The following is a 15073-nucleotide window of genomic DNA, read 5'->3' as shown; positions in this document are numbered from 1 at the left end:
TCGCATTGGATCTACCGCTCTCCAGACACACCTTTCCCCCCATCCCGATTCTCAAAACTCTGCACAGGGGCTTATTATTTGGCCATTTCTGCCTGGGAGGTTTCGCCTTGGATTTGCCGCTCTTTAGCTGCATTTTCCCCCATCCAGGTTCTCAAAACTCAACCAGTACTTACGCATGGAAGGTTTTGCCTTGGATTTAACACTCTATAGATGCCCATTTTCCCCATTCGAATTCTCTGAACTCTGCAGGGGGGCTTATTGTTGAGTTTTGAGAATATGGCTGGGGGGGGGGGAAAGCGCATCTAACGAGTGGCAAATCCGAGGCTAAACCTCCCATGCATAAATAGCAAACAATAAGCCCCCGTGCAGAGTTTTGAGGACCGGGATGGGGGAAACGTGCCTCTAGAGAGCGGCGGATCCAAGGCCAAACCTCCCGTGCGTAAAAGCGCCCCTCCGCCGGCGCGCTCTCCTTCTCCAGGGACGCCCAGCGGGCTCGGGTTCGCGGCGGCGCCCCCTTACCGGGAGACCCCCTCCGCACAGAGGCTTCCCCGGCCAAGGGCAGAGGCGATCCCCCACCTCTCCCCGCGGCCCACCGATCCCCCCCCTCCCGCTCCCGCCGCTCTGGCGCGCCGCCCGTCCTCCCTCCCTCCCCCATCCGCGCTCGGCCCTCCCCGTCCCCCTCCCTCCCCGCGGGTCCCTCCCCTCCTTCCCCGCCTGCCTCCTTCTCTCCCTGCCTTCCTCGTCACCGACTCGAGCCATCTATAAATCCCCTTTTCTGGCGTCGCCCCGCCGTGGGAGAGGAAGCCCCCCGTGTGCTCGCGGCGACCGGGACCAGCAGGAGAAGCAGCCGCCGCCGCCGCCTAGCCGGGAGTAAGCCGCGCGCGGTCGGTCCCAGCCCGCCAGCCAACCCACCGGACCCACCCGGCGTCTCTCTCGCTCTCCTGCCCTCTCCCCAATTCGCCTCTTGCCGCCTTAGGATGTCGGAGAAGTCCGCCGAGGAGGCTCCGGTGGAGCTGGGGGCCAAGGTGAGACGCCCGGCGCCGCCGCCGCCCTTTGCGTCTCTCCCTCCCCGCGCGGTTCTTTGCAAAGGCCATTTACGGGAGGTTTTGCCGCTCTCTAGATGCACCTTTGCCCCCATCTGAATTCTCAAAACTCTGCATGGGGGGGGGGCTTATTGTTGAGTTTTGAGAATAAGGATGGGGAAAATACGTTTCCGCGCAAAGCGTTTCTTCGCAAAGCGGTTCGTTGCCAAGGATTGCCAAGTGTTTCGTTGCAGAGGATTGCACACGGGTTTCTTGCGGGGAAGCGGCGGGGCGAGGTCCTTTTCTTCCCTCTCGCACTCTTCCCCCCCCCCCTCCATTCCCCACGCCCGCCCTCGCCTCCCTCCCGCGTCTCCGCCCGCCGCCTGTTCTTCTGGGCGCCTTCCGAGCGCACGCCCCGCAGAGCCGCGGCCGCCGGTGGCCGGGACCTCTCCGGCGACCAGCCCCGGGTGTCCTCGACCGGCCCGGCGGGCGTTGGTCTTCCGCCCACCCCGCCCCCGATCGGGCGAACGGGGACAGGAAGAGGGGCGCCGGGCTGGAAACCGCCCTGGAGAGCCGTGCCTTGGGCTGGGCGAGCGGGCGTGTGAACGGGGCCGCTCTTGTTCTCGGAGTCGGGAATCCGCCTCGCGTTTCCGTTGCCCTCTTTTTTTGGGGGGGGGGAGCAGGAAGCCGACCCCCTCTCTTTAAGGGTGAACACGCACGGGAGGTTTTGCCTTGGATTGGCGCTCTCTAAATGCACATTTCCCCCAGGCCAATTCTCAAAACTCAACAATAAGCCCCCCCAGGCAGAGTGTTGAGAATTGGGATGGGGAAAATAGGCATCTGGAGAGCGGCCAATCCAAGGCAAAAACTCCCATGCCTTTTCGCCCTTCCTCCCATTTACGCATGGGAGGTTTTGCCTTGGGTTCGACGCTTAGTAAATGCGCATCTTCCCCATCCCAATTCTCAGAACTCAACAGTAAGCCCCCATGCAGAGTTTTGAGAATTGGGATGGGGAAAATGTGCATCTAGAGAGGGGCAAATCTAAGGCTAAACCTCCTGTGCATAAATGGCCCTTTGCCTGCTTTGGTCCGAGCCCGCGTTCGCTTTATTAGGAAACCAACGGCCGGCAGCACAAAGCCCTGGAAAGATGGAAGGCGATTAAGAGCCGGTGCTCGTGTGCGCGCGTGTGCGCGCCTGCCTGCCGCCATCTGGGCAGGCAGGTTGCTTTCCTTTGAAGAGCCCCCCTGGCGCGTCCGCACGCGAGCCTTTTGTGCTGGGTGTCCAGCAGGCCAAGAGACCAAACCCGAGAATCGTGGCTCTCGACTCGCCCAGGGGGCTGGCTCCCATGGGGCGAATGCTTAGTGTGGCCAGGACCCCCCTTGCCACCGGCAGGGCATGGGATTGTAGGGTGGCCAGATCCAGGTTGGGGAACTCCTGGAGATCTGGGGATGGAGTCTGGGGAGGACAGGGACCTCCGTGGGGTACAATGCCATAGGCCGTTTATGCATGGGAGGTTTTGCTGCTCTCTAGCTGCACGTTCCCCCCTGCCAAATTCTCAAAACTCTGCATGGGGGCTTATTTTTGAGTTTTGAGATGGGGAAAAATGTGTCTCTAGGGAGCGGCAAACCCAAGGCAAAACCTCCCATGCATAAATGGCCATAGACTCCACCATCCAAAGCATCCATTTTCTCCAGGGGAACTGACCTCTGTAGTCTGGAGATTAACAGTAATTGCAGGGGATCTCCAGGAGGGTTGGCATCCCTAAGAACGCTTGGCTTTGGGAGTGGGGAGGGGCACCCCAAAGGGGCAAGAAACATGTGGGGGGGAAATCACTTGGGTATTTAGGGGGGAGGGGGAATCACTTTGATATTTAGGGGGCGGCGGGGGGGGGGGGGGGAAAGCGATTTGCTTCTGTTTGCGGCTGGTTTTACGGAAAGACCTGCGATAGAAGTTTGGGACAAAGAACAAATCCGAGTCTTCCTAGTGCCACAGGCAGGACAGCTCGATTTGGTGCTTGCGGAGTAACAGGAACGAAGCATGTGTAAGACGAGTCCTTCTCTCTTCTGCCCTTATTACAAACAAGGCATTTTTTTTTAAATCAAGGGCAGGACAGCAGGAGACATGGGAGAATGCAGTCCCTATATTTGCCTGGGAGTGGGAGGAGAAAAGAGAAAGCCAGGGAATAATAACCTGTGTCCTGGGGCAATCTGGGTGGTGGTCTGTGATTTTATTTTATTTGTAAAAGAGATCTTTAAGCCCCTCTCTTGGGCCAAAGGGGAAATAAATAACTATAATCCTCTTGGAGGGCAGCCGGGGACACGGGGAATAAAGGTTAAATGCCAGTCGGCTGCTCAACCTTGGTTCTGTGTCCTTTCCGGGTTTGAATGAGAAATCTAAGATACGAAGGATGTCAGAAATGGAGCTGCAGAAAAACCCACTGGGTTGTTCACCCCTCCCCCATTTTGTTTTTTAGCCAAGTCCAGAACCATTTACACAACGGTGTGCCATCTTTGCCGAATCAAAGCACCATTCCCCAAGGTCACATGGCCTCGTGCCCTTCCACTTTCAGGATATGGACTATACAAATCGTTTTCCAGTAGTTTTCCTGTTCCCACCTCCTAAATCCCATGCTAGTTATGGGCTAGAATGACCAATTGTTAGATACCGTGTCTCTGAACATAACCGTACCCATTGGGAGCTCAGAAAATTGCGTAAATCGCCCGCCCGTAACCTCCCTGGCATCGGGGAGGAAGCTCGGGAACCCGCCGAGGAGATATTTCCGTCTTTTGGGGTGGAGAAGATCCTTCCTTGCTTGTTTTTGCAGGGCCGGCAGTGGGAATGTCAAACGCTGGTGCAACACCAAAAACGATAAATCCAGGCGGGACTGCATGTAATCTAGGCCAGTATTCTGTCTGTGGCCTGTTTTTACATGCCTTGGAGAAAACACACGATACCCTCTAGCGGGAAGCTACGGCATGGCCCATTTCAAAGGGAAGGTTTTCCCCCCACCCCCATGTGCCTGTTTCTTCCTCTCGTGAATTCAAGCTTATCTACATTGCCGGTTTATCAGCATGAAGGTGAAACGCGTTGAGTCTGCAGCCAGGCCTTGCCTGTTCTTTGTTGGGCATTGATACCGAGAGGTGTTAACTAACTCCTACCATGATATGTGCAAAGAGAAAGGATAAAAAGCAAGTCCGTGGAGAACTGGTTGACCAATCGTTCTTAGCCATAGAGGCGAAATGGAAACTCCCATCTTCAGACGCAATAGTGGGAAAGGGCTACCTAGAGCCAGCGTGGTGTAGTGGTTAAGAGCGGTGGTTTGGAGCGGTGGACTCCGATCTGGAGAACTGGGTTTGATTCCCCCTTCCTCCGCATGAGGGAAAAAAGGAGTAGGGAATATATAACACATCTTGTTAGGTTGGCGTCTAGGACAGGTCTTCTCCCTTCTTATCTCTTATCACTAACATCAAACTTCTATTTTAATCTAATTTCTATTGTGACTTCATTCTGTCTCTGTTATCATTATGTAATTCACAAATATCAGACTGTTACATTAACACTTCTTATTTTTATCTATTATTACTCATATCTCTTCTATTGGGTCCCAGGGTCATCTGGTTGGTCAGATCTGTGCATGTAGCTAGGTAATCCAATTTTTAACTTGGTTTGTTGGGGTTTTCTTGTTCTTGTTGGGCTAGTCACACCTCTCTTAAGAGGGCTCTCAGCCCCACCTACCTCACAGGGTGTCTGTTGTGGGGAGGGGAAGGGAAGGTGATTGGAAGCCAGTTTGATTCTTCCTTAAGTGGTAGAGAAAGTCGGCATAGAAAAACCAACTCTTCTTCTTCCACTGAGAAAACTCACAACTGCCTAGAGCTATAAGATTTTCGAACATCTTTTGAAGCTACAGTTTCAAAACTTAAATTATCCCCAATCTTAATGGAATATTTTGGAAAATTTTATTTCTTCTTCTTCTTTCTTCTTTCTTCTTTCTTCTTTCTTTTTCTTTCTTCTTTCTTTCTTCTTTCTTTCTTCTTTCTTCCTTCTTCCTTCTTCTTTCTTCTTTCTTCTTCTTTCTTCTTCTTTCTTCTTTTTTCTTCTTTCTTCTTCTTTCTTCTTCTTCTTCTTCCCAAGCTGCTATTCACTCTATCACCCCATCTTGCCTTACCTTATAGGGGTGTTAAAAGATGGCTGAGATAAATACAGAGCCTCCAGTTCTTAGGGAAAGCTCCTGGTAGATAACAAAAGGTTGTTATTGTTATCTACAAAGGTGGCTCTCAGAGACAAAACCTTTCACTTCCTCCGTTAGAATGGCCCAGTTACCCTAATAGCACCATCTAGCTGTGTAGATAACCCACAGCCAAATAGGCTGTAAACAATGAGAGCAAATTGCGCACTCCAGTGAAACCCAGCGACAGGGTGTGTGTGTGTAGAATGACCGACATTCATAGTGACCGCTGCTGAACTCTCCCAGGCTGTTCTCCGTAGCGTTCGCTTTCAGAAAGGACCAAAAGGTAATCAGGAAAAGCCACTTAACAGAGGTTTGAATAGGGTATAAATCAACCAATCTTGCAGAGGCAGCCCTATTCATAGAATAGAATCATAGAGTTGGAAGGGACCACCAGGGCCATCTAGTCCAACCCCCTGCACAATGCAGGAATTTCACAACTACCTCCCCCCCACACCCCCAGTGACCCCCACTACATGCCCAGAAGATGGCCAAGATGCCCTCCCTCGTGATCTGCCTAAGGTCATAGTATCAACATTGCTGACAGATGGCCATCTAGCCTCTGCTTAAAAACTTCCAGGGAAGGAGAGCTCACCACCTCCCGAGGAAGCCTGTTCCACTGAGGAACCACTCTATTATGAAGCGTTAGGAGCCGGCTTCTTCAGGCAGCAGGTTTTGGGGGTCACGACGGGTGAGTGAGAGGCGCATGGGGGCCACCGCGCAAGCCGCAAGGGAATTCTGTGCCAGCCGTGTCGGGAGATCTGTAGGATCTCAGTAGGGGAATGGTGGATTCCTTGTTGATTCATTGGAAGGTGGGGAACTATTGAGTTTCGCTGTTGTTGATTCCTTGGAGGGAGCGAAGCTATGTGGAGTTTCACTGTTGTGCACCAAAATCTAACAAACAATGCCAAAGCGACGGGATGCCCTCCACAAGGCTCCAGTCAGCTTTTTGTCCTGAGGCCGCGGCTTCCGTTATCGTCTGCATTTTCTCACCCGTCCAAGTCTGACAAGCTCTCAATCTCTGTGATGTATCGTGTGTGGTTTTTAAATAACATTTATGAAGCAACTGCCAAGGAAATGTTTCCTTTGTCATAATTCTTCCCTGTGTTGCCTCTGACTAATTCCGCCCTTGTGGTCACGTTCTCTTCTTTACACGTTTCGTTATTTTGTCATAAGGTTTTCTCGCGCTAGCCGCTCTTCAGCAGTGCAGCCTGAGGACACTTTCCTGGGAGTAAAATCACATTGGATACCCCTGAGTAGGATTGCTGTCTTAAAAGTCTCTTCAGTGCTGGACTAAGGCTTGATTTGAATTCTCCTGCGGGGTCTCGTGTGGGTCGCAGCCAACTTCCAACAAGGCGACTTGAGAGATCACAGTTTTCTTTTGATTTGGGCAGCATCATGTTGCGATTGGGCCTAAGAGATCTCCTATTCTGTATTTTTTAGGACCTGAAAGAGAAGAAGGAGAAGCATGAGAAGCCTGAGAAGCATGAGGAGAAATCTGCTCGTAAGGAGAAGAAGGAGATCATAGAGGTAAATGGGGGTTTGCATTCACTGAAGAAGCAGAGGGGCACTGCATTGATAACAGGACCGAAAGGGGCAGGGCGAAGAAGAGGCACATTAAATCTGGAGCCATTGGTTTATGGCTCCGGTCGGGATGATCATGCCAACCTTGCAACCTCTATTCTTCAAATGCCCCGTACACCTGCCTCTGTGGAAAATGCTGACGGACCCTTTACTGTGCTTCCCCAGGGACCACCTGCCTTTTCCCTTCTCTTGCCCAAAGCACTTTTTGCGTGTCCATCGAAAGACTCATAAGCACCTGGGTTTTTTAAGATGAAAAATGACTTCAAGGAGGAGGGGAGGGAGGGTGCTTGGAGATTCCACGGCCATCCTGCACTCTGTATTTCCCCTTGTGCTTCTGAGTGGCAGAATTGACTCTCTTTGAGATTCCCCGTGGGGTAACCATGTGGTGAGTAAACTCTGCAGAGCACAATGACCTTTTCTTACGCTTCTTGAGGCTCTTTCAGTGAGAGACACTGGAAGGATGAGGAGTCCAGCCTAGAAGGGACAGATAGAAGCCAGTGGATAGAAGAAAGTGGAGAGGCAGCGTGGTGTACTGGTTAAGAGCAGTGGACTCTAATCTGGAGAACCGGGTTTGATTCTCCGCTCCTCCACATAAGCGGCGGGTTGGTTTCCTCACTCCTACACATAAAGCCTGCTGGGTGACCTTGGGCTAGTCACAGTTCTCTCTGAATGCTCCCAGCTTCACCTACCTCACAAGGTGTCTGTTGTGGGAAGAAGAAGGAAGAAGAAGAGTTGGTTTTTATATGCTGACTTTCTCTACCACTTAAGGGAGACTCAAACTGGCTTACAATCACCTTCCCTTCCCCTCCCCACAACAGACACACTGTGAGGTAGGTGGGGCCGAGAGAATGTGACTTGCCCAAGGTCACCCAGCTGGCTTCATGTGTAGGAGTGGGGAAACAAATCCAGTTCACCAGATCAGCCTCTGCCACTCATGTGGAGGAGTGGGGGATCAAACCCAGTTCTCCAGATCAGAGTCCCTCTCTAAACCACTGCTCTTAACCACTACACCACACTGGCTCCCAGTGATTGTAAGCCGCTTTGAGACTCCTTAAAGGTACAGAAAAAGGGAAGGCGATTGTAAGCTGCTTTGAGACTCCTTTAAGGTACAGCTTGCTGGGGGTAAAGGGAAGATGACTGGGGAAGGCACTGGCAAACCACCCCACAAACAAAGCCTGCCTAGAAAACGTCAGGATGTGACGTCACCCCATGGGTCAGGAATGACCCGGTGCTTGCACAGGGGACCTTTACCTTTACCTTTTTAAAGGTACAGAAAAGTGGGGTATAAAAACCAACTCTTCTTTTTCAAAGATGTGAGTGCCCAGTCAGCTAGGGATTAGCTACCGGAGGCAGGGAAGATTGGGGAGTAGACCCAGGGTAAATTAGGGACCACTAGAAAATGGAGAGTCAGATCTAGGACAGAGAGGCAGGGAGGATTCTCAGATTCTTTCCTCGCCAGAGATCCCATACTCCAGAAAGTTTGGGATGAGAAGGGAACCAGGAGATCTTTATCTCTCCTGCCCTGTCAAGCCACTCGTCGGGAAAGATAAGGGAAATGCAGCACGCCATTTGAATGGCATGCAAATATATTGGCTACAAAGCCTTCATTGGTGTGGGGGAAGGCAGCAATTTTCGGCCTTGGGGGAAATCACAAGCAGGCAGGTAGATATTCCGGCAATGTACTGCTGCTTCTGACTTGTAAGCATTCACTGGAATTAGCCCAGTGAGGTTTAGAATGAGAAGGGTTGGGTAGATGCTAACGATTTGATGTCCCCAGTAGTTGGACATGGAGTTAGTGTTCTTTAATTCAGGAGCCATATCTATTTGTGTGTTCCATTTTTAAAAATCCCACCCACCCAGGAGTCCAGGATAATGAACATAGTTCTCCATTTGACCCTCACAGCAATCCTGTAAGGGAGGCCAGGCTGAAAGGGTGACAGGTCTGAGGTCACTCCAGTAAACGTGGGGATTTGGGCCTTGGTCTCCTAGTTCCCGGTCCTTCCCCTCTAACCACCACCCCACATAATTATCCAAGCTCAGAACAGGATGAAGCTGTTCCTGGAAGAAAAGGAGGCATCGGTATAGGATGAGAGTTCATAAGAACACAAGAGAATCCCATTTTGACTCAGCAGTCTGTTTCCGGATGTCATTGGGAGTTCACCAATGGGAATGAGCTTTCCTTTTTGTAAGAATTTCCTTTCTAGAGTCTACAGTATAGAATAAGAAGAGTTGGTTTTTATATGCTGACTTCCTCTACCACTTAAGGAAGAATCAAACCAGCTTACAATTCCCTTCCCCTCCCCACAACAGACACCTTGTGAGGTAGGTGGGGCTGAGAGAGTTCAGAGAGAACTGTGACTAGCCCAAGGTCACCCAGCTCGCTTCATGTGTAGGACAAGGGAAACCAATCCAGTTCACCAGATTAGCCTCCGCCACTCATGTGGAGGAGTGGGGAATCAAACCCGGTTCTCCAGATCAGAGTCCACCGCTCCAAGCCACCGCTCATAACCACTACACCATGCTGGCCATTGATAGATATATCCTCCACAGATTGACTTAGTTCCTATCCTTCTGAGTGAGCGCAGCCTTGGATAGAAGAAGGTACTCAGCAGGGGATTCATGTGATACCAAAAGGTGTATATAATGTGTGAGAACTATACAGTTTGTGAGGGCCCCAGTGTGCCGAAGGCACACGCGCATACCCCCCCCCCCCCTAGTGCAAGGAAAGTAGCGGAGAAACACTTTCAGGGAGCTCCATCGCGCTTTGAGAAGCGGGAGAGCAAGTGACTGTGGGGGCCAGCACCAAAAAGAGGTGAAGACCAGGAACTGCAAAGAAGGCCTTTTATGTAGGGACATACATGTAGGGAGGGGCCATGGCTCAGTGGTAGAGCCTCTGTTTGGCATGCAGAAGGTCGCAGGTTCAATCCCTGGCATCCCCAGTTAAAGGGACTAGGCAGGTAGGTGATGCAAAAGACCTCCACCTGAGACCTTGGAGAGCCGCTTCCGGTCTGAGTAGCCAATACTGACTTTGATGGACCAAGGGTCTGATTCAGTAAAAGGCAGCTTCATGTGATCATGTGACATTTCCCTTGCGGTCACCCCCGCCGACCGCTTTGGGGCTCCCTTTTGATTAGGCATGCCTTTCCCGACCGTCCGAGGTCGCCTCAGTTTCCCCGCGCGTTTCCGCACGTTTTGCCCACATTTCCCAGATTCTGGCTAAAACAGTATCCGGAAAACACGGGCAAAACGTGCGGGAATGCGCAGGGAGAGCGAGGCGACCTCTGACGGTCAGGAGAGGCGCGCATAATCAAAAGTAAGCCAGTGGTTGGCGGGGGTGGCTGCGGAGAAAAGTCCCTGCATAAAAGGCTGAACTAAGCAACCTCAGTGGGCCAGGGAGACCCAGAGAATGTTATGAAAGGAAAGGACGCAGTTTTGCTGCTGAAGCTAAACAGATCTGTCCCTGGAAAGAAGGGAATCACATAAGCCACGCCGAACTTTTCCAAAAAGAATAGAGCATTATCATTACTCTCTCTTTTTTTTAAAGGCAAATTTGTGGTGTTGCTGGGGGAAAGTGATGTCAAGTCGCAGCGGACTTATGGTGACCCTGTGAGGTTTTCAAGGCAAGAGAGGGTCAGAGGTGGTTTGCCATGTCCTGCCTCTGCGTAGCAACCCCGGGACTTCCTTGGTGGTCTCCCTTACAAATATTATCCAGGGCTGACCTTGCTTAGCTTCTGAAATCTGACAAGATCAGGCTAGCCTGGGCCATCCAGGTCAGGGCAGATTTGTGGGGGCGCATGTAGAAAGGCAGGAAGCTGTAAGAAAGCTGAGCAAGATGGAGCCAGCGTGGTGTAGTGGTTAAGAGCGGTGGTTTGGAGTGGTGGACTCTGATCAGGAGAACTGGGTTTGATTCCCCAACCCTCCACATGGGCAGCGGAGGCTAATCTGGTGAACCAGGTTGGTTTCCCCACTCCTCCACACGAAGCCAGCTGGGTGACCTTGGGCTAGTCACAGCTCTCTTAGAGCTCTCTCAGCCCCTCCAACCTCCCAGGGTGTCTGTTGTGGGGGGGGGGGAAGGTGATTGTAAGCCTTAAGTGGTAGAGAAAGTCGGCATATAAAAACCAACTCTTCTTCTTTTTCTTCTTTACAATTCTCCACTTTCTTCCATGGGCTTGCTTTATGCAGGACGACGAAAACGGTGCTGAGGAAGAGGAAGATGACGAAGATGCAAATCCTGAGGATGTGGATGACGAAGATGAAGATGACGAAGGTGAGCGCGGCGGCCTGGGTGGTTTGCAGAGCTGAACTGCGAGTGGACACCCCGCTAGATCCCATGGCAGATTGACCAAGTTGTCATTCCTCTCTCTTTCCTCCCAGATGATGAGAATGACCAGGAGCCAGATTCACACGCAGTAAAACGATCTGCAGAGAAGAAGCAGGAGGAGGTGGGTAGAGACACTGTTATGGAAAACACGACCGGCGGGGGTGGAATCTGTTATGCCGAGCGGAGGAAAGTCTTGGCAATGTACTCTCTTAACACTTAAGAGTTCACTCCCCAAGAGAAGAGACCCCGGACACGACTCCTAAGTGGAACCTTCCAAAATTCTCCACAGGATTTTAGATTAAAGTGTCCTCTTCATTCCTCCCCTTGCATCTTCAGAGACGTTTCTTCTTGGCCAGACACAATGCCTGGCCCTCAACAAATAATTTGGCATATTCCCAGATAGCCCTCTTCCTTGAAAATGTCACTTCTGTTGCAGGTGTGTGTGTGTTAAGTGCTGTCAAGTCACTTCTGACTCATGGCGACCCTATGAATGGCGACCCTATGAATGAAAGTCCTCCCAAATGTCCTATCTTTGACAGCCTTGCTTAGATCTTGCAAATTGAGGGCTGTGGCTTCCTTTATTGAGTCAATCCACCTCTTGTTGGGTCTTCCTCTTTTCCTGCTGCCCTTAACTTTTCCTAGCATGACTGTCTTTTCTAGTGACTCTAGTCGTCTCATGATGTGACCAAAATACGATAACCTCAGTTTAGTCATTTTAGCTTCTAGAGTCAGTTCAGGCTTGATTTGATCTAAAACCCACTGATTTGTTTTTTTGGCAGTCCACGGTATCCGTAACCCTCTCTCCAACACCACATTTCAAAGGAATCTATTTTCTTCCTATCAGCTTTCTTCAATGTCCAGCTTTCACACCAATACAGTGTATTATGGGAACTGCAGTTGCATATCCCAGTTTAACTAGCGCCATATATTAATTTTGACCTCTGGTGACATGACCACATCCACCCATGCTTATAATAAGGTAAAGGTCCCCTGTGCAAGCACCGGGTCATTCCTGACCCATGGGGAGACGTCACATCCCGACGTTTTCTAGGCAGACTTTGTTTGCGGGGTGGTTTGCCAGTGCCTTCCCCAGTCATCTTCCCTTTACCCCCAGCAAGCTGGGTACTCATTTGACCGACCTTGGAAGGATGGAAGGCTGAGTCGACCTTGAGCCGGCTACCTGAAACCGACTTCCGTCGGGATCGAACTCAGGTCGTGAGCAGAGCTTTTGACTGCAGTACTGCAGCTTAACACTCTGCGCCACGGGGCTCCTGTGCTTATAATAATGTGTACATATAGTTGTTGTTTTATTGTAAATGCTTTTGAGGCTGAACGTTCCCTTCTTTGTTTTGCTACATCACAGGAGTTCCCATTTTTGTTTTTTTTAAATAAATGGCAAACATCAATAAGTCTGTCTCTTTCCTGTGCAGTAAAATCCCACAATTTGCTTTATTTTATTTAGCCAGAGTGGTGTAGCGGTTAAGTGTGGTGGTTTGGAGCGGTGGAGTCTGATCTGGAGAACCGGGTTTGATTCCCCACTCCTCCACATGAGCAACGGAGGCTAATCTGGTGAACTGGATTTGTTTCCCCACCCCTACACACGAAGCCAGCTGTGTGACCTTGGGCAAGTCACATTCTCTCAGCCTCACCTACCTCACAGGGTGTCTGTTGTGGGGAGGGGAAGGGAAGGTGATTGTAAGCTAGTTTGAGGCTCCCTTAAGTGGTAGAGAAAGTCTGCATATAAAAACCAACTCTTCTTCTGTGTGGTGGTGCTGATCACCATTTTCCATTACCCAAAGGAGCTCAGGACAATCCACAAGATTTAATGCCCTTCCAGTGTTCAAGTACACATATTTTTATTTTTTGAGGGGAGGAAGAAGTATTTTGGCTCTCCCCATATGAAGCCACCGTTTCACCCATGCGCTGTATGGCCTGTATCAAAGAACCTATCACAGTGACTTTGGGGCATCCGCTACTGATTGTCTGGATAAGCCCTGATAATAATCCGGCAAGTCAGCCCCGCTGAAATTCTGGCAGTGCCCTCCTAAGCAGAGTTGCTCCCTTCTGAGTCCGTTGAAATCCATGGGTGGGGCACAATGACATCACTTCTGGGTTTACCCCAGAAGCGCTGGCATTGCGTGGGATACTCCATCACTGTCCTCTGAAAGCTCTGTGAAAACCATAGAGGTTTTCTGGGGGGGGGGATGCTAGAGTGTCCCTGTCGCGATGCCGGCATTTCTGGGGTTAACCCGGAAGTGATGTCATTATGCCGCATGGATCGCTCTCCCCCTTCAACTGGCCTGCTCCCGCCCACTGACCAGTTGAGGGGCAGCGGGCAGCCCGGTTAACTGGCAGGCAATTACTCACCATAACCAGGCAAATGGGAAGCCTAGCTTAGAAGAGTGTAACTCTGTATAGGATTACACTGCAAATCACCTACTCCCTGCTGTCAAAGCAAGCCTACCGTACTCCAATCTTCTGAAGGGTCAGGACAGTGGGAAGGCAGCACAGCTAAAGGTCCCCCCCCCACATGTCATTTATCCTTTTCGTTGAGAATGTCTGTCCCTGATAAGGTGCCTGTGAGGATCAAAAGCCAGGCAGGCTTCTTGCTCCAGAGATGTTCTCTTCTCTAAAGGTAAAGGTAGTCCCCTGTGCAAGCACCAGGTCATTGCTGACCCATGGGGTGACCTCACATCACAACGTGTACTAGAAGAAGAGTTAGTTTTTATATGCTGACTTTCTCTACTACTTAAGGAAGAATCAACCCGCTAACAGTCACCTTCCCTTCCCCTCCCCACAACAGACACCCTGTGAGGTAGGTGAGGCTGAGAGAGTGTGACTAGCCCAAGGTCTCCCAGCTGGCTTCATGTGTAGGAGTGGGGAAACAAATCCAGTTCATCAGATTAGCCTCCGCCACTCATGTGGAGGAGTGGGGACTCAAACCCAGTTCTCCAGTTCAGAGTCCACCATTCCAAACCACCGCACTTAACCACTACATCACGCTAGCTACTAGGCAGACTATGTTTATGGGGTGGTTTGCCCTTGCCTTCCCCAGTCATCTTCCCTTTACCCCCAGCAAGCTGGGTACTCATTTTAACCACCGCGGAAGGATGGAAGGCTGAGTCAACCTTGAGCCGGCTACCTGAAACCGACTTCCGTCGGGATCGAACTCAGGTCATGAGCAGAGCTTGGACTGCAGTACTGCAGCTTACCACTCTGCGCCATGGGGCTCTGTAATGCAATATAAACACAGTGAGATAGGGTTGATTGAACTGCAGGCAATTTTGTGTGTGCGTGTATGTGTGTGTGTTGTCAAATCCCAGCTGACTTATGGCGACCCCATAGGGTTTTCAAGGCGAGCGACGTTCAGAGGTGGTTTTGCCATTGCCTGCCTCCGCGTCACGACCCTGGTAGTCCTTGGAGGTCGCCCATCCAAATTCTAACCAGGGCCGACCCTGCTTAGCTTCTGAGATCTGACAAGATCAGGCTAGGCTGGGGCATCCAGGTCAGGGCATATCTTCTCTACATCCTTAATTTTGAACACTGGCCCATGCTGACGACCAAATTCCTTTTCCTCTCTCTGCTCAGGATGAAGTGGACCCGAAGCGAAAGAAGACAGAAAACGGTTCCTCCGCTTGAAACCGTCCCCTCCCGGCGTCCGCATCCTCTTCTTTACTGTCCGTCTCCCCCCCCCCTCACCTTCACCGTTCCCACCTGCTGTGGCACCCCTTTTAAGTGCCACAGTCCCAAAAGGAGGGGGGGAGGCATTCAGTGTGCTCTCCAACAGGGAGGGAGGGAGCCAAAGGAAACTCTCCTCCTGCCCCCCAGGCCCCCCCTGCTCCACATTACAGTGCTCCCTACAGTTTTATCCCCACACCTAGCTGCCGATCCGTCCTCCGCCTCCCCTCCCGACGTCTTCCC

At 51.3% G+C, this 15073-nt stretch overlaps 1 protein-coding gene across 2 annotated transcripts; it reads left to right on the top strand.

Moving 5' to 3' along the window:
* The first annotated feature begins 967 nt into the window (after nucleotides 1–967).
* PTMS (parathymosin) lies at nucleotides 968–14844 on the top strand. 2 transcript variants are annotated; one of them, XM_056848874.1, is made up of 5 exons: nucleotides 968–1025; nucleotides 6691–6777; nucleotides 11014–11098; nucleotides 11206–11273; nucleotides 14741–14844. In XM_056848874.1, the coding sequence occupies exons 1-5, from the start codon at nucleotides 978–980 to the stop codon at nucleotides 14789–14791; spliced, it is 339 nt and encodes a 112-aa protein (XP_056704852.1). In that variant the 5' UTR covers nucleotides 968–977; the 3' UTR covers nucleotides 14792–14844. The 2 variants fall into 2 exon arrangements, with proteins under 2 accessions (XP_056704852.1, XP_056704853.1); XM_056848875.1 differs by having other exon boundaries at nucleotides 973–1025; nucleotides 6709–6777.
* Nucleotides 14845–15073: the final 229 nt, after the last annotated feature.

Source organism: Euleptes europaea, chromosome 4 (assembly GCF_029931775.1).
Source record: "Euleptes europaea isolate rEulEur1 chromosome 4, rEulEur1.hap1, whole genome shotgun sequence".
In the NCBI taxonomy this organism is placed as follows: domain Eukaryota; kingdom Metazoa; phylum Chordata; class Lepidosauria; order Squamata; family Sphaerodactylidae; genus Euleptes; species Euleptes europaea.
This window is presented reverse-complemented; position numbering and strand designations above follow the sequence as displayed.